Below are 20,528 nucleotides of genomic sequence, written 5' to 3'. Positions count from 1 at the left end.
TATACACACACATGAAAGTTGTTTTTTTATTAATAATGATACAAATTCTAATAATAATGTTATCCAGGAAGATCAGCTGACTAAACTGTAAATCAGCTGACTCAACTGTAAATCAGCTGACTCAGCTGTTGTTATTGTGAATTACGAAAATCATAATTTTTGCAGTTAACCTAAAGGTCTAAACAGCTGTTTTCCTCTTCCTGGTTAACCTTATTAATAAATATTGTAATAATTATGATCAAAATTCCAAAAAAAAACTAAGGTTTCCAAAAAATTAAATAACAACACAAAATGACAACAATTCAATAATAACATTCATTATTTTTTGGTATATATATGTAGTTACTATATATATTTCTTTGACAAAGAAGATAAACATACACATCGAACATCAAAAATCTCCTTGCTTGCTTTTTTGTTACCATTATTGTTGTTGTTGTTAAGAAAAATATGTAAAAAACTTAGAATTTAAAAAAAATCGAAATGTGTTTTAAATGTAGAAAAATGACCATATAAACATTGAAATACTGCTGTTTTTGTTGTGGCGACTTTTGCTGCTGTTGTAAGCCTTGCATATAGCGTGTAACAGTAGTGAATAATAATCAAAAAAGTAAAAATGAGACTCGCGTTCTTCTTGTATCTCCTTTGGCTCTGCGGGCCATACCGTAATGTCACCCAGTTATGTCACTGCTATTGCTTGTACCCTTTGAATCCATGGCACCGGCAGCTAAAAGGAAATGCCATTTATATTTTTTTTAGTTTTGAATAAAAATTTATTATTGTTATTACAACATACCTAAGTCATCACCATGCATTGAGGATGTTAGACCCCCAGTAATACTATTAAAGTCCAGATTGTACTAGAAAAGAAGAAGAAAAATTCGATTAATAAATGTATATGTCAAAATCGTTAATTAAGTTATCAAAGTAAATGTAATGCCATTATCGATCTATATAACCCTAGCATGTTTACAAGTAATGTCAATAGAGGCCTATCAATAAGGTCATGATGCAATAATAAGGTGATGTATCTAAAACAAAAACCTTTATTTTTATCTCGATTATCTGTCAAATTTTTCCATATAATATTTCAAATGGTTGGTAACACTGCACATAGAATTCAAGTAAAAATTACCCACTTTGACAGATAATCAAGACATCAGCTGCGCTAAATGGACTACCTATTCTTTGTGCCATGAATAAGGTAATCCACATGGCACAATAAATAGGTAGTCCATTTAGAGCAGCTGATGCTCGATTAACTGTCAAAGTGTGTAATATCTACTTGAATACGATGTGCCATGTTGCCAACCATGTGAAATATTATAAGGGAAAATTTGGATCGTCATCTGAAGAAACACGAGGAAGAATCCACCGGACTGGCCATTAGTGATTCGCCGTCGTCAAATGAGAGACAAAAAACATTGACTTTTGTTTTATTATTATTATTTGTTATTATTATTGCATCATGGTAATCCAGGCAGACCAGCTGAATGTCAGTTGCCTCTCAAGTTTACTGTTAAAATTCATTATTGTGAATTGACTTCCATTATAAAAACGTAAACAAAGTCCAATATTTTGACATTAGACTTGAGAAAAAAAGCTGACTTTCGCTAGCTGGATGACCTTATTAATAGATCTTGAATGTCAATATTGAATCTCTGCAACCATGTCATGTGCGTTATTAGAGGAAAAAAGTAACATTAAAGCGCGTTTAGACTATGTTATTTGTTTATTTGGTTCGATTTATAAATAGAGAAGCTATAATATAGCATAGTATTACAATTATATAAAACTGTCAGTCAGCTGATAATTAAACGGTGTACACACTAGCACTTTTATGTGGCAGCTTTTTTTTTTATCGATTACTGACTGTCTGTCCAACAACCATGAATATTTTTGTGGTTGCCTGATGAATGATAAATATGAGTGGCCACGAGAGGACTTTCGCTTGGATTGGATGACCTTATTAATAGATCTTGAATGTCAATATTGAATCTCTACAACCATGTCATGTGCGTTATTAGAGGAAAAAAGTAGCATTAAAGCGCGTTTAGACTATATTATTTTTTTATTTGGTTCGATTTATAAATAGAGGAGCTATAATATAGCATAGTATTACAATTATATAAAACTGACAGTCAGCTGATACTTAAGCGGTGTACACACTAGCTTTTTTTATCGATTATCTGTCCAATAACCATGAATATTTTTGTGATTGTCTGATGAATGATAAACATGAGAGGCCACACTAATAAACAAGCAAATTTTGGGGCAAGTATTCTAGTGTGTACAGCGCTTTATTTACGTGAAAGCATGTTATAATTATTAAAATGTATAGAATAGCTAGCCTTCTGATTACATTTTTTTTTTCTTCTCAAGGTGGCTTGTTCTGTCAAATCAAAAGCTCATATTTTGTGTATGTGGGTATATTCTTTTGAATATCATTTTAAATAAATTCAAAATAAATTGAAATATCTCCACATATATTTGACAGAAGAAGCCACCACCTACATAATTGATTTTTTGTTATTCACCTTAAGTTGTCCCACCTTGGAATATTGTACCATGCGTGAATGGGTGTAAAAATAGTGTTGTATTTGAAATTATTTCGATTTAGCACAGGATTTAATTTTGCTAATAAATAGATAAACTGACTTCTGATGACACCTAAACAAATTTCGAACCAAATCCGAACAAACAAACAAATTTACAATTTTTTCCGATGTTTGTAAATTCCGGACCATTTTCATGCCAATAATTTCGGATAATTTCGTTTGAATTCTGAGCTTTGGCAAGAAAAGACCGATTTGATTCAATTTTCAGAGACAATTTGGGCCAAAAACATTTTCCTGGAACGGAAATACTGTTCCGAACTTTGTCTTTTTTCATATACTGGCAATTCAATTCAAAAATTATGTATTTTAATAAAAAACCTTAGTAAAAAGCTGATATTCCTGCTTTGCCTTATAGTGTAAAACCGACGCAACAAAATATGATTAAAATCGATAACCATTCGATTGTCATAGCACGTTCACATTTTTCTGGATTTCCTTAACCCAGTGGGTTTAAATTGCCAATTCTTTTGAATATATGCCAAATATATCCTCATATAGTAGGTTAACCCAGTAAAAATGTCTATTGTAAATGCCGTTTTAATTCTATAGTCTATACCTAAAGTAAATTCTATTTATAACTTTAGTGCATTTTATTCGACATATACGCTATGAAATTGTCATCTAACATCCAGTGAGTTTCCTAAGTCTAAATGTACCTTGACATTCCCCAAATCAGCTGTTTCGGGGATTAACATAATGTTATTTTTTATTATAAAATATTTAATCAATTGAAAACCAGTGCTAATATCTGAACATTATGTGTAATCAAAATCGAATATTTCATAAAAATCTAACCAGGGTCTAATGACAAAGTTGTCCAGGGAGACCAGCTGGATATCAGCTGCCTCTCAAGTTTCCTGTCAACCTTCATTATTGTGAATTGACTATACATTATGCAAATGTAAACAAAATTCAAATTTTTTGAGAAAACAGCTGACTTTTGTTAACTGGATGACCTTATTAATAGCTCTTAATCTAATCCATGGCACAATGAATAGGTAGTCCATTTAGCACAGCTGATGTCTCGATTAACTGTCAAAGTGGGTAATTTCTACTTGAATTTGATGTGCAGTGTTGCCAACCATGTTAAATATTATAAGGAAAAAATTTTGACAGATGGTCGAGACCAAAACAAAGGTTTTTGTTTTGATACATCACATTATTATTGCATCGTGATCTAATCGATAATTTAATAGAGATCACCTGTTCGTTTTTTGTCAATGACAAAAACCACAATACAGTACACTAAATAGGTACTCCACTTAGTGTAGCTGACTATCCGAATAACTGTCAAAATGCATAGTTTCTATTTGAATTCGTTGGGCAATGTTGCCAACCATGAGAAATGTTACTACATAGATATAGATTTGGCAGTTGGTCGAATAAAAAACAGATGTTAAACTAATAAAATATTATCTTATAGATTTTATCCAGCTTTATAACTTAATATATTCCCACTTATATTATGTTTACCAGATTACACTATTTTACTATTCAAACATTGAATACGAAACGTGCGATTTTTTATATTTTATTGCAAGAGCAAAAGTAAAGTTTTTTACGCCCAGAAAAGGGTAAAAGATAGGTAAAGACACGTTTAGACTATGCCTTCTAAATCGACTCGATTTGTAAAGCGAGATATCAAATCCGAACTGTTTAGGCTAGTATAAAATTGGTACACATATACATTTCACTGCTTTCCTATAATTTTAGCAGCTGACATATTTTTTATTAAGCAGTTATTTTTTAAGGCATATTTTATGGAGAAACGATTTTTTTTTTGGCTCAAAAACAGGGTTGTATTTGAAATTATCTTGATTTAGCATAGGATTTCGAGCAAATCGAAAAATTTAGTGGATTTAATTTTGTATGTTAAATCACAATATTGAGTGGATTTAATTTTGTATGTTAAATCGAGGTAAATTTAGCTCAATACACTTTATCACGATAAAAGCTATAGTCTAAACGCGCCTAAATAATAATTTCATAGTATAAATACATCTCTGTGAACCAAAACACAACTCTGGTAAATAATTGTATGTCTTTTGATTCTACTTACCTTTGTAGCACATTCTAGGCACTTTGTCACAACACTATTGATAACACACATGAGGTTTTTCGTTTCCCTGATAACATGATCCACCTTAACATATGTGGCCGATGGACCCACTGTATGATCTTTGACAGTAAACTGTAATGTTTGTACAAATGTGGGTACACGATCTAGGACATTGAGTAAATCTTTTTTGTGTGGACTTGCGGGGACCTGGGAAACATAAAAAAATATTTAAAATTTATAATAGAATATTAAAAATAATAAATAATAATTTAATACATTTTAAAAACTTCAAGTAAAGTAGATTACACACTATAAATAATATTTTAAAAAATTTCAAGTAAAATAGATTACACACTATCATTATTTAATGACAGTTCTCTCCGTAATTTATTTGACAGAGTGGATGTTTTATATTGTCAGTTTCAGGGGATTTTCTGAATCCCTTTTCTTTACAATATTTTTCATTTGACACGTTTTTTTTTAATAAATTTATCCATAAGCCGCCAGTTTGGCAGTCAGAAATCGTTAAAAGACTGCCATTGAAAAAATATATTCTGTACTGGCCACTGTCAGATTGGATTGTCTTTTTTTATGGATTTTGTGAATGGTCAAACAAACAAACTTTAAGCTAAACTGTCAAATAAAATCAATAGTGTGTACGCTACTTTAAAATCAGCTGTTCAGCATAGTCAGAAATAGATAAAAATATCATTAAAATATCTCATAATCAGCTGTTTTCTGAAATTACCTTATCAGCTGTTTTGTCATGATTTTCGCACTTACCTGATAGGAAAATTGTCTTAATATTTTATATAGACGATTGGCTTCTTCAGCAAAATATTCAGCTTGTGTAAACAAATCCTGGGTAGTTTTCAGTGAACCATTTCCCTTGGTAAATTGATACATTAAAAATGCCATAGCTGAAAGATTTTTCGCACGTTTAATTATGTCATTGTCACATAATTCTTCATTCCAGCGAGGTTGTAAATCGCGTTTAACAGCATCGGCCTCCAAATCTAATTCCTTACTCGGCTCGGGTAAATCTTTGGGGAAATTAACCGTTTTTGTTGGTTTTGCAATATCCGATACTGATGCGGCAGAGCTCTAGAGTAGGGGTAGAGAAAGAAAAATTATAATAAAAGAGATAACTTTAAATTTATTCTACTTTATATTTTTATATTGTAATCATTAATACAATATTATAATAAATGTTATGGCATTAAAAGAAATATAACGAGAGCCCTTTGAAAATTACGTTTTTTATACTATTTTTATTAAAATGTGTGTAATATAAACACTGTAAACCCATCAATATAGTGTAAAAAAGGCAAAACACAGAATCAGCTGTTTCTTGAATGTCAATAATCCAATATGTCTTAACGGTCAATGGTGTACCCATAGCACAATAAATAGGTAGTCCATTTAGCGCAGCTGATGTCTCGATTAACTGTCAAAGTGCGTAATTTCTACTTGAATTCGATGTGCAATGTTGCCAACCATGTGAAATATTATTATTGACAGATGGTCGAGACAAAAAAAGGTTTTTGTTGTGATACATCACCTTATTATTGCATCATGGGTGTACCAAATACTGTTGGAATTAAGGTATAATAACAAGGACATCTAGTAAGTGCAGCTGCTACTCAAGTTTGCTTCAATTAAAAAACGTCAATATTTTTTACATTAGTCTTGAGAAAAGCAGCTGATTTTCGCTTTCCGAGTGATCAGCTGAAAAATCTATATCGAAAGTGTTCAAAAAAGTTCACCCAGCATGTCAAAGTCAGCTGTTTTCTTTTCAAGTCAAATGTCAAAAATTTAGACTTTGTTGACGTTTTCATAATGGAAATCAATTCACAATAATGGATTTTTACAGCAAACTTCGGGAGCAGCTGATATCCAGCTGATCTCCCTAGTTGACTTTACTAATTTTGCTTGACACCTGTATTGTGTAGAACCGCCCAAGCGAATAAGAATAACCTTCAGCAGCGCCAGCTGTTTCTGAAATTTCCTAAAACAGCTGTTTTCGTTTGCTGAACTACCTTAAGGTAGAATTAGTTATGACATAACCATGACAAAATAAAAAAATGCTCCAGTTAGTGCAACTGTCAAAGTGCATAATTTCTAGAAATATTACTAGAGAACATTTGACAGATGACAGTCGAATAAAAAAATTTTATTGTTTTGATACAATCAAATCATTGTACAATCAATCAGCTGATCAAACCAAAACTACTGTATTCGAAGTATGCGACTGCTATGTTCCTATTCAAAAATCCGGTACAGTGTAAACGTACTATTATGATTATTCTAATTCTACCTTTAATAGAAGGCCTTCGTATGTGAAAGCTGAGATCTAGGAGGCATAAGAAAATACAAATACTATAATCATATACTTACACTTCCAAATGTCAGGTACTTTAAATCTTGTTCACTTATTACCGCCATCGATTCCAATATCTTTTTAGCCACCACATTCACCTCGGACACTAACCATGTCCACATTTCCACAAATGCATCAAAATTCTCACTGGCCACATTACTCAAGGGGAATTTAGTTAATATTTTGGCAGCTAGAATAACTTGAGGTCCATAGATGCGTAAATTTATCGATACATGACTAGCCTGTTCCTTGAGAGCATCCTGCACGGCAATGTGACGCAGCAGCTTACACACATCCAAAATATGATCACAATGCTCGTGAAATTCATTCACTTTCTGGGTGAATTGTGGTAAATTCTGTTGTGATATTATGGCATTAAGGGAGTTCACCAATTCCGTGGACATTTTCAGAGCGTGAAACATATCACGCGACTGTTCGGCTGCCGATGTGACCAATTGTTCGGATAACGTTTTGACGGCAGACAATACCGTATCGATATACTCATCCTGATACGGATCTTTGGCATATGGCTGATCGCCTTGTTTCACCACAATGCGTAGATATTTATTCAGCTCACGGGTACAGTGATCGCAGTAGATTAAAATACTTTCACGCATTTCATGACTGGTATAGGGTGAGTCGGTAAAATCATGGATGTTCTCCAAGATTCTATCGAATGAGATTAGCAGTTTTTCAATGAGATCTTCACAAACACAGGATTGATTGATTGTCGTCTTATATTTGGGACTGCCCGAGGCGGAGGAGGAGGAATATTCATCCAGGCCGTAGCATTCGTTGAGCAGACGTTCGCCCTCCGGCAGTCCTGTGGCATCGTATAGCTTCGTTTTGGTTTTATTGTCATGTGTTGCAGCTGATGTAACCCATCGTCGCTCCAAGGCCTTTTTGCGATACGAAGAGTTGTGATTGAATTTCGAATTCATGTAGGGATCACCGACGCCACCACCATGTTTATTCGTTTTATAGCGGCAACACTGCATCAGATAGGTAAAATGTTGTATGGTGGCATGTATGGTGCCACGGTCATCGTTGTTGTAATAGGAATACTGTTGCTGTTTCGTAGAATGCCATTCCGATTCGATGATAGTATCCTTGATAATGAAATGTATGTGATCCATACCACGTCGTATTTGACAAAATACGGTGTTGCGATTCTCCCGGGCAATTACACAATTATAGTGGACCATACACACCTTCGAGGAGGTGATCAAGACTTTTACCGAATGCTCTAGCACCTGACGAGCTGAGAGTATTTCGGCACGTCGTCGCTCCTCTTTGGCACAATTGGCATTACTACCCGTCAAATAGGTCATCTCTACCATTTCTGTACCGAACGCGGAGAAGGCTTGTACAAATTTGGTAAAATTCATAACACATTCCAAATTCTGTGGACATTTGCTATCCTTATATTTGAAGCTGAACAGCTGTTTGACCACAATGATATCGACCAGTAAGAGGACTCGTGTTATGGAGGTTAGTAATGAACGTGATGCCAGCACAATGGCTGTATGATCCACATAGGGTTTGGGTACACCAGCACTGTCGTGTATTAAATCGCCAGATATACAAAGTTGTTCAATCGATTTCCCTGGGGAAGAAGACAGAGAGAGAAAGAGAGAGAGGAGAGAAAAATGTTTATTAGGTAAAAAATATTTCATAAAAGGATGTACACACTAGCGAACAGGGGTAAAATTTAATAATTCTTAATTTTTATTTAATTTTTTAATCATGAGATTAGCTGTCAAAATATACAATTTTCATTTTAAAATAAAATTTTGTTTTGATTCCCCGTGTTTGTAATGTTGACAAACATGAGAAATGTCAAATTAAAATATGAAATTAAAATTTAAAAAAAAAAACTGACCTAGAGATCCCTAATGTGATATTTACTAAACAGCTGTTTTTATAGAGCGCGTTTAGACGATCTCAAACGCCAATTTTTTACGTCAAACGTCAATCTTCTTGTGTAATCGAGTGTTATCGCTTTATTGACCTAGAGATCCCTAATGTGATAGCCACTAAACAGCTGTTCTCTTAAGAAGCTTTGTTTTTTTTTGACATTAGATTTATGGCTTATGTTTATGAAAGTATAATTAACAGTACCCTACAAATAATCCTCTCAATTCAGCTAGTGTGTGCGTGTGTACGTTCTCTGTCAAACTTACCCGTATCTCTTGCATCCTTGCAACACTCAAACATATCACCTTTAATATCCTGAAAACCCTCAGCAATTATTTCTCCAATTGTTACCAAACGATCAACGGACATATTAACCGCTTGCCCAACTCTCTTGTAGGCCATTAATTTTTGTTCGCCACTCATTTCCAAATGTCGGGGAGAAGTTAACTATACAAATAATTCAAAACAAATGTGGTTAGATATGTGCTATTAACGCTTTTAAGTAGAGGTCGTACTTACCGGCTCTAAATTATTTGCAGAAATCATGATGCTGATGTTTGCTTTCTTTTATCTTTGGTATCCGTGTTTGGGCTTTATTTTTCGTAACTTTAGAGCAAACTCTCCATGCTTTTTTGTTTTGATTTTCCTTATCCAGAGGGTTTTGGACTATACACTTGGCATGTGATCAGACCCTTGTGCTGTGATGGAAAGTTTGCTAGGGGAAAATATACAAATGATTTGATTAGAAATCGGAATAACCTAAAAAATTACTGTGTCTGATTTATCGAAGAGGGAGATATTTGAGAGCACATTATTAGGGTTTGAAAAAAAAGAAAACAGTCTTGAAAGTATACAAATTAATTCATGACCGATTTTGATCAGAACTCTCTCTTTTTTTTTACCGAGCCATTCGATAAATTTGTAAAATTGATACATTTATAATTGATATGATCTGGCGCCCAACATATCACAAGTAGATTTAACATGAAATGAAATAATTACTCCAGCTTGAATATAAATTTGATTCGGGAGCAAATCGAGAGGTACAGGTGTCAGAATGAAGTCAGGAAATTTTACCAACGAGTAAAACGCCAAACCGAAGGCTTTAGTGCAGGCACATCCTCCTGTATAGATGAAGATGGTGACAGATACAGACAGCTTGTTGAGAATCTGGAAGAAGCGTTCTGCAAAGCTTCTGGTATCAAATAGTGACGGTGAAGAAGATACCCCAGAACCAATAAGAGATGACGGTATAGAGTATATAACACCTAGCCAAGATGAGGTCAGAATAGCAATCAGAATAAAGCAGCAAGTGCCGATGTCTTACCAGTCGAACTATTTAAGACCGGTGGTCAGATGCTAGTCAGGAGCATACACCAGCTGCTTAGTACAATTTGGCTAGAAGAATGCATGTTCAACGTTTGGAACCTCAGCATCCTGTGTCCGTGAACAAAAAGGAGGCAAGACGATATGTGCCAACTATAGAGGAATTAGTCTTCTACCCATCGCATATAAAGTGCTATCCAGCGTACTGTGTGAACGACTGAAGCCAATGATATTATTGGACCTTACCAATGCGGCGTCAGACCTGACAAATCCACCATAGACCAGATTTTCACTCTGTGCCAAATCATGGAGATGACCTACGAAAAACATATCGACACATTCCACCTTCTCGACGACTATAAAGCCGCATTCGACAGCCCTATCCATTCAGAGGTGTTTAAATCCAAGTCTGCGTCCGGCATTCCTGCAAAATGAATACGGCTATGTAGGATAACTTTCAGACAAGGTGACAGTTAACATCCTGCTGGAAAGGGTCATACGAGACGCAAAGGTGAACAGAAATAGCACTCTGTACACCAAACAACACATGTTACTCGCCTACGCCGATGACATCGATATAATGGGTCGAACATTGCGTGCGGTAACAGCCACCATTGAACAAATTTGAGAACAAATTGGCCTTAGTGGGTCTGGCAGTAAATGGCGAGAAGACCAAGCAGATGGTATCAACGCAGAAGACGTCCAGTAGACGACAGAACTACAGCTTCTAGGTAGTCAACGATTTTATATACTTTGGTACCGCCATAAATAAAACTAATGACATCAGTTTTGAAATGCGGAAAAGGATAGTGTTGGCCAACAGATTTTACTATGGTCTAAGTAAACAAGGTCACCTCTAGCCAGACCAAACTCGAGCTGAGTGTGGCTCTCCCAGATTGGGAAGGCCACGAATCGCACAATACCGACGTGATTGGAAATCTTTTTTAAGATTTCTGAAGCTAGCCAAGTAAGTAAATAGCTAAATTTGTTACGTATTTTTGAAGCCTCCTTGTTACCTAGAGTAATAACATCCAACAGAATTGCGCCCAACATTTCCGAAAGTAGTAGTAGACAGCTAAACTGAATAGATTAAGATTGTAGAATAGTGGAAACCCCAAAAAAGGATATCATTTTAAACCAGATATGGCGCCCAACATTTCCTAAGATTGTTGTCAAGTTAAACTGGTTAGATTAGATGGAGTAAAATAGTCGAAAACCTAAGGTGCTTAATGAAATAAAATAAACCAATACAATTTTATGTAAACCAAATTTGGCGCCCAACATTTATGAGTGTTGTTAGTTAGCTAAACCGATAGCTAAATTGTATAGATTAAATGAAATAGAATTGTCAAAACCCCTATGTTCCATAGATAAATAAAATGAGCCAACACAATATCCTCCTTTGAACCAGATGTGGCGCCCAAAATTTTTGAGTGTTAGATACCTAAACAATACTGTTTCCTAGAGAAATATGATCCAACCGAATGATCCTGTTAACTAAATATGGCGCCCAACATTTGTGAAGGTAAGTAGATAGCTAAATAGATTAAATGGAGTAGAATTGTCGAAACCCCTATTTTCAATAAAGAAAAAAAATTAACCAACACAATATCCTCCTTTGAACCAGATGTGGCGCCCAATATTTTTGAGTTTTGTTAGATAGCTAAACTGATTAGATGCAGATGGATCAATATTGTCGAAGCTTCTTTGTTCCCTAGAGAAATTTGATCCAACCGAATGAATCTGTAAACCAAATATGGCGCCCAACATTTCGGAAGGTAAGTAAATATCTGAACTGGATAGATTAAATGGAGTAGAATTGCCGAAACCTCTATGTTTCATAGAGAAATAAAATGAACCAACACAATATCCTTTAAACCAGATGTGGCGCCCAACATTTTTGAGTGTTTTTAGATAGCTAAACTGGTTAGATGGAGATGGATCAATATTGTTCCCTAGGGAAATATGATCCAACCCAATGATCCTGTAAACTAAGTATGGCGCCCAAAATTTCCCAAGGTAAGTAGATAGAAAAATGGAGTAGAATTGGAGTAGATATATAAAATGGAGAATAGAAACCCATATAAAGTCGAAGCCTCTTTGTCCCCTAGAGAAATATGCTTCAATACAATATCCTGTAAACTAGTTATGGCGCCCAACATTTCTGGAGGTAGTTATCATGTTAAACTGGTTAGATTAGATGGAGTTATATAGTCAAAGTCCTTACGTTCCCTAGAGAAATAATATTTTGATATGGCGCCCAACATTGAAGTTAGAGAGCTGAATATGGCGCCCGATGTATTCAGCTAAACTTGTATTTAAAACTAAACTAGTACGGTGAAAATCCCTAGATTTCCTAGAGACATATCATGAACTAACATAATTTAGTTAGAAAGCTAAAATGGATAGATTAGATTGAGTAGTATTATCGATCAGCTCAAGCAAGCGCTTCGCCGGTAATGGGCGCAGAGCAACATTCGGGCAGCGTGTGACAGTTTCATTAGCCGGTTTCCGGGCTCAGGGGGAGAGGCACGGAGGATATGACAGAGTACCTATAATCCCTGAGCTGACGAGGCGAGAATGGCGTCCCTAAATAACCATCAAAGGTCTGGGTCACTACCTCTTAAAGTGACCCCCCCCTAACGCTGTGCTATCATGCGACCTAATGCTCATCAGCGTTCTATGGTTTGCAGTCAGGATCCACTGTAACAACATTTTTTAAGTGTTTTTAGATTGCTGGCGCCCAACTGTAAAATAGACATGGCGCCCAACATTTCTGAAGGTAGTTACATTTTCCGCCTTCGAGGAGCAGAGCTGAATGCTAACGGACGCGTCCACATATTAGCTATTTATTTAGAAAGCTGAAATGGACAGATTAGATTGAGTAGTATTATCGATTAGCTCAAGCAAGCGCTTCGCCGATAATGGGCCAAAAAAGCGCAGATCAACATTCGAGCAGCGTGTGACGGTTCCATTGGCCGATTTCAAGGCCATAATTCGTGCCAAAGGTGACTAAATTCGAACAAATCTAAATTTATTCTAAAATTTAATGCTATTTCCGATATTTTTTGCTTTCATTCAATAAAATTAAAAAAAAAATAGAATATCAAAATTATGGCGTTTGACTTTGTTGCAGTTTTTTATCTCACCCTGTAATATGTCAAATAAATCCTCATAAAGTTAGGTTAGCCCTGTAAAAAGTTATAATGTATATTCCGTTTAAGAGGAATAAGGAAGCTGTCGTCTAGTTTTAAGGTAAACATTTTTCTTGAGACAAAGTTCCGTTTTATGGTCTCTCTATGGGCAAAATATATTTTTATTTCCCCCGATTTCTTTTAATTATTTATTGAATACGATAAGCCAACTAGTCCTTAGGTCATACCTCTTGCCTATATAAATTATTCAAATATTTATACTAGTTTTTACAATGAACACTTATTACGAGAGAAACAGGGAGAGAGAGAGAGTGAGAGGGGTTAAGTGCTGTTGTTATTTTGTTTTTTTTTTGCTTTTAACCAAACATAAGAGGTCATCTAATAAATACGCAAATAATAAATATTTCATAGCAAACAAATACTGCTGCTTTGACAAGCACAAGCAAGCAAACAAACACAACAACAACAAGAATAGCAGCAACAACATTGAACTTAGGTTAGACAAGGTTAGTTGTTGTTGTTTAGCATGTTTATTCTTGGCACTTATTAATATATGTAAATCAACGAAGCCATCAGCCATCATCCCAGTGATGGTGATACAGAGAGAGGGAGAGTGAGAGAGAGAGTGCAAGAGTAACAACAGTAATTTGCTTTGTTATTTTCTATTTTGTTGTTGTTGTTTGAGAAAGGGAACAATAGCACACAAACACACACACACACAACAACAGCAGCAGCAACATCTTTTGTTTTAAGGTTTGCAGAAACCACTTTCCGAACAAGAGCAATCTTGAATAAAATTGAAAAAAAGCAAGAATGGAAGAATGTAAAAAAAGGCCAACAACTTGCCTGCCTGCATGCACATCGAATCGTAGCATATCGCATATATTGGCAAACTGTAATATCACATTAGAAAATTCCATCATTTGCTCTTGAATTGATGGATTTATTATGATTGTAATATAGACAAGGCAAAGGTGTCACCAGCACCAGCCACCACAACCATCAGGGGGACAACACTCTCAAACACACACACAGCCCGTTCACTCGTTGTGACAAACCTCTTTAGCGTACACTTCACCTCTACCTTTACTTTCGTTTGTTTTTTTGTTTCTTGTTCTGTTGTTGGTGATTCCTTTTGACCATCCGCGCCCTGATTCTCCATAAACAACAACCCCTCGATTGGACTGCATGCAGCTGATGATGTTCAATTTCACAGTGGGGTTTTTTATTTTTTTTGCGCTACTAACTGTTGTTTAGTAAAGAGCAATACAATTTAGAGGAGACAACAACACACACCAAGGCACACACCATTGAATCCTACCACAAAACACAGTTTGTCAATTTCAATTTAATTGCTTGCCTAGCTTGGCTGGATGGCTCGGTGGCAGCTAAGGGGCACCAGTAAGTCTTTGCAACGCACACACAACAAATCCAGAGTGGAAAAACAGACACTCGCACAATAGAAAAGTGTCTACAAGTGTATGCAGCAAGCAGCAGCTTGACTGCCTGCCTGCCCTCCAGCCACCTATACTTGTTAGTTGACTGCTGTTGGTGCTTCTATTTTCCATGGGAAAAATCGTTGTTTTGTATTGTCCAAATTTTTGAGAATCCATTTTTTCTTCAAATTTCAATTTCACTTCCAATTTTTATATACCTGACTCCTCGCTGGGCCAGTAATTAGGTTTTCCGTTACGATTTTCACAATACCACACAGCACTCCACAATACCAACCAAGCGAGTCTTCTATTTTCCGATTTTTGCAAATAAAAATTTGATTTTCACTTCTTCTTTTCGTTTCGTTCTTTTTTTTCGTTCGGTCGTTCAGGGGGAAAGCGTATAAACAATTTGAAGGAATTTTCACAACTTATGTAGTAGAATAGATGTTCCCCAGGTAAGTGTTTATAGATTAACTGGTCATGCGCAATGTGCAGAAATAAAAAAAATCCTGGTTATCGATAACATGCAGCATTTTTGACAGTTAAAAATATTGGGCAGTTAGGACTTAGAAGTTTGAATTTGAAAAAAAAAAATTTGAGTTCTAATATTCTTTCACTTTTTTTCAATAATTGTTACAACATTTTTTTAAGTGTTTTTAGATAGCTGGCGCCCAACTGTAAACTAGATATGGCGCCCAACATTTCTGAAGGTAGTTACATGTTCCGCATGCGGGGAGCGGAGCTAAATGCTAACGGACCCGTCCACAGGATAACAAATAACATACAAACAGTCGCGGATAATCAGCGGGCTCAGGGGGAGAGTCACGGAGGAAATAACCGAGTACCTATAATCCCTGAACTGACGAGGCGAGAATGGCGTCCCCAAATAACCATCCTCTCAAATTGACCCCCCTAACGCTAGGTTGTCATGCGACCTAGTGCTAATCTGCGTTCTATGGTTTGCAGTCAGGGTTCATTGTAACAACATTTTTTTAAGTGTTTTTAGATAGCTGGCGCCCAACTGTAAACTGGACAAGGCGCCCAACATTCCTGAACGTAGTTAAATTTTCCGCCTTCGGGGAGCAGAGATGAATGCTAACGGACGCATCCACAGGTTGCGGATAGTGGGAAGACCAATACTATTCATTGGGTAACTGTGAATAACAAATAAACAGTCGCGGATAATCAGCGAGCTCAGGGGGAGAGTCTTGGAGGAAATGACCGAGTACCTATAAACCCTGAGCTGACGAGGCGAGAATGGCGTCCCCAAATAACAATCTAAGGTCTGGGTCACCACCTCTTAAAGTGACCCCCTAACGCTGGAGTGTCATACGACCGCGTGCCCATCAGCGTTCTATGGTATGCAGTCAGGGTCCATTGTAACAACATTTTTAGATGTTTTTAGATAGCTGGCGCTCAACTGTAAACTAGATATGGTCACCAACATTTCTGAAGGTAGTTACATTTCCCGCCTTCGGGGAGCAGAGCTAAATGCTAACGGACCCGTCCACAGGATAACAAATAACATATAAACAGTCGCGGATAATCAGCGGGCTCAGGGGGAGAGTCACGGAGGAAATAACCGAGTACCTATAATCCCTGAACTGACGAGGCGAGAATGGCGTCCCCAAATAACCATCCTCTCAAATTGACCCCCCTAACGCTAGGTTGTCATGCGACCTAGTGCTCATCTGCGTTCTATGGTTTGCAGTCAGGGTCCATTGTAACAACATTTTTTTAAGTGTTTTTAGATAGCTGGCGCCCAACTGTAAACTGGACATGGCGCCCAACATTCCTGAACGTAGTTAAATTTTCCGCCTTCGGGGAGCAGAGATGAATGCTAACGGACGCATCCACAGGTTGCGGATAGTTGGAAGCCCAATACTATTCATTGGGTAACTGTGAATAACAAATAAACCGTCGCGGATAATCAGCGAGCTCAGGGGGAGAGTCTTGGAGGAAATGACCGAGTACCTATAATCCCTGAGCTGACGAGGCGAGAATGGCGTCCCCAAATAACCATCCAAGGTCTGGGTCACTACCTCTTACGCTGGGCTGTCGTGCGACCTAGTGCTCATCAGCGTTCTATGATTTGCAGTCAGACTCCATTGTAACAAAATTTTTTAAGTGTTTGTAAACTACACATGGCGCCCAACATTTCTGAAGGTAGTTACATGTTCCGCCTACGGGGAGCAGAGCTAAATGCTAACGGAACCGTCCACAGAATAACAAATAACATATAAACTGTCGCGGATAATCAGCGGGCTCGGTGGCAGAGTCACGGAGGAAATGATCGATCTATGATCCCTGAGCTGACGAGGCGAAAATGGCGTCCCTAAATAACCATCACATTGCAACAACATTTTGAAGTGTTTTTTGATAGCTGGCGCCAAACTGTAAATAAGACATGGCGCCCAACATTTCTGATCCCTGCGCTGACGAGGAGAAAATGGCATCCCTAAATAACCATCTCATTGTAACAACATTTTGAAATGTTTTTTGATAGCTGGCGCCAAACTGTAAACTAGACATGGCGCCCAACATTTCTGAAGGTAGTTATAATTTTCGCCTTCGGGGAGCAGAGCTGAATGCTAACGGATGCGTTCACAGGTTGCGGATAGTGGGAAGCCCAATGCTAATCATTGGGAAACTGTGAATAAGAAATTAACAGTCGCGGACAATCAGCGGTCTCGGGGGCAGATTCTCAGAGGAAATGACCTGGTGCTTATGATCCCTGTGCTGATGAGGTGGGAATGGCGCCCCTAAATAACTATCTCAAAGGTCTGCGTCACTACCTCTTACCCCCCTAACGCTGGGGTATCATGCGACCTCGTGCCCATCAGCGTTCTATGGTTTGCAGTCAGGGTCCCGACTGTATTAAAACATTGCCTTGTTGATACCTGGGCACCTCAACAAGTTTATTCAGGCTTAGTTGTCAAGTCCTTGCCACAGTAAGAGGCTATGTCATGGTCGACCTCAATCCCTCACCAAAAGCAATTTCTATGGAGCCGAATTATAATGACCCCACTTCTAAAAAAGAAAACAACGTGGTATGCGATTTTTTTCGACTGATGCTGGTGTGGCTGCCTTGGCACCCTCAGTCTCGAACTCTACAAGGTCAGACATCAATGAACCCCCACAAATGTTGACGACCCAAGGTAATGTCGTAGACCTCTCTTTGGTTCAAGTCATGTTACTCTCGATGACGTGGACGAAAGCCTGGACGGCCAGACATATCTTCTTCTCAACGTATTAGAGGAAACCAGCTTCTTCCGCCTTAGTCAGAAGAACATACCGAATCAACTCTGGGATGACTCAAACTTGTTAGACGATAAAGACATCATAAACCCTACAGTGATTAGTACTACCGTTACGAACACGATAGTTATCCTGGTGTTTCCTCGGAAGCAAGGTGAGTCCTCCCAGATAATGAATAGGGGTGAAAACCCTGGCGAGGTTGAAGATCCGAACTCCATCTCCATGGCCTGTAGTGACGTCGCAAAACTTCTCAGGTAGTTGGCTGTCGATACGGAGACTGGCTCCCGTCATTAAGGTGGATGAATCATCAGTACCAGAAACTGCAAGACAAGTCAACACCAAGCAGATCGCTGCCAAGAATATGTATATAATAACACAGATAGATGTAATAACTACTGCAACCGATTCATCGGACGGTACAGTGACTCCATCACGGAAAAGGAGTTCCTTTTGATCAAGAGGAACTTCAAATTAACCCGGATGAATTTGAGGTTATCCAGGAACTATCCGATTAATATTGCGAGGGACTTCATGATTGAAACGATTCCTAGACCTAGTGTGAAGACCGCCACGGTAGTCCCTTCAAAGAAGGAGAAAACTTTCGGAGGTCCTAGTACATCTAGGAAGCTGGTGCCTGAGACGTCTAGGCCCCCAGCACCTCCCAAGGGTAAACTGAGTACTGAGACGTCTTAGACACCAGCATCCACGAAGACGGAGGTAAAAACGCCTCCAAGAAGGCTGATAAGGCACAAAGTAGATATGGCGCCCAACATTTCTGAAGATAGTTACATAGCTAAACTGTATAGATTAGATGGAGTAGAATCGAAATCGAAAATTTATCCAATCCCCTGAGAGATATAAAATAAGTCAACCACAATATCACCTCCGCCTGGTATTAGTGTTTCTGTAAATATTACCGCTTGCTAGAAATTCGAGCTGTTGAGACACGCTATTGATTTGAAGTATAAAAAATTCCTCAACTGCATCACGTGGCTGGATTTTGTATCTCTGAACATTTCTCCCTCTCTATAGATTGTGAAGATCTGGACGATTGATCCCTATCCATTAGTCGTTTGAGCCCAACTACTTTTTATTTAGGCATTTCTATAGGTTCCGGAGAATTGGCTAGTGGTGTAGGAAATGGCGCCCAACGTATCAGAATTCTATGGCTGATGTCAGTGTTTCTGTAAATATTACCGCCAGCTAGAAATTCGAAATATTCCTCAACTGCATCAGTTGGAATACAATTCAATCCTATTGATCTGAAGGCTGTATTTTGTATCTCTGAACCTTTCTCTCCCTCTCTAGATTGTGAAGATACTTTCCGATATGCCTGGTCGGTGCATGGCTATTCATTAGTCGTTTGAACCCAACAACTTTTTACTTAAGCATTTTTGTAGGTTTCGGTGAATTGGCAAGTGGTGTACAAAATGGCACCCAACGTATCAGAATTCTATGGCTGGTGTCAGTGTTTTTTGTAAATATTACCGCTTGCTAGAAATTTGAAAAATTCCTCAACTGCATTCTGTTGGTCTGGAGGCTCAATTTTGTATCTCTGGACTTTTTTCTCTGTCTCTCTCTAGATCGTGAAGATACTTCCTGATATGCCTGGATGGTGAATGCTTATCCATTAGTCGTTTGAGTCTAACTACTTTTTACTTAGGAATTTCAATAGTTTTCGGAGAATTGGCAAGTAGTGTATAAAATGGCGCCCAACGTATCAGAATTCTATGGCCTAGAAATTTGAGATGTTGAGACACCATATTTTTTATTTTTTTCAATATCAATTTTCCTATAATTTTTTGAGTATCGATTCAATTTTTTGGACTTATCACAATTCCCCTCCCTTACTCTGTCACATCCTTCTCAACGCATCGATATGCCTTAACCAATAACTGTAGCTCCGAATAATTGGCACAGCCCCAAAAATCATAACAAATTTTCTTCGTATGGAAAATTGTTTTACCCTACATCGATTGTTCAATATCTTCTGTCCGAGGGGGAGGATATCAAATATCATTTCCACATTATCTATATATTGGACACAATGATTATGGGTATTTGTTACGAAATCGATCAGGGGGTTGTAACTTGTCAAATGAACATAAAATGACAGTACCCTTGACCACTTCGCATTATAATCCCCCTGAGGTAAGGTGTCAAAAAAAAAAATTGCAGCATGCATGCATGAAGGAAGTGACAGTGGTTGTAAGCATCCGAGCATGCTTGACACAATTATTGTAGTGGTGTCACAAGGGAAATGTGTTCGCTGTTGTTGTTGTTTTTATTGTAGCTGTTGCTATTGTTTTTCCACCCCTATTTTATTTGGTAACGCCTTTTGTGTGAAATTTGCTACTCTATGGCTGGCTGCCTGGCTGG

General features: G+C 37.5%; 2 protein-coding genes across 5 annotated transcripts in view; one reads left to right on the top strand and one right to left on the bottom strand.

The window, feature by feature from the left end:
* LOC133327298 (calpain-A) overlaps positions 1 to 20,528 on the top strand; it is a 153,702-nt gene that overhangs the window by 24,262 nt on the left and 108,912 nt on the right. The gene's annotated exons all lie outside the window — the stretch shown is intronic.
* On the bottom strand, positions 594 to 9,411 carry LOC133327263 (alpha-catulin). The gene is made up of 6 exons (XM_061535820.1): positions 9,241 to 9,411; positions 7,094 to 8,663; positions 5,461 to 5,779; positions 4,678 to 4,884; positions 797 to 860; positions 594 to 727 (listed from the first exon to the last, which is right to left on the bottom strand). Exons 1-6 carry the CDS (start codon positions 9,395 to 9,397, stop codon positions 672 to 674), a joined length of 2,373 nt encoding a protein of 790 aa, XP_061391804.1. The 5' UTR covers positions 9,398 to 9,411; the 3' UTR covers positions 594 to 671.

The sequence above is a fragment of the Musca vetustissima genome, unplaced genomic scaffold, assembly GCF_032173495.1.
Source record: "Musca vetustissima isolate MV318-11 ecotype Yass unplaced genomic scaffold, APGP_CSIRO_Mvet_v1 utg28967, whole genome shotgun sequence".
Taxonomy (NCBI): domain Eukaryota; kingdom Metazoa; phylum Arthropoda; class Insecta; order Diptera; family Muscidae; genus Musca; species Musca vetustissima.
This window is presented reverse-complemented; position numbering and strand designations above follow the sequence as displayed.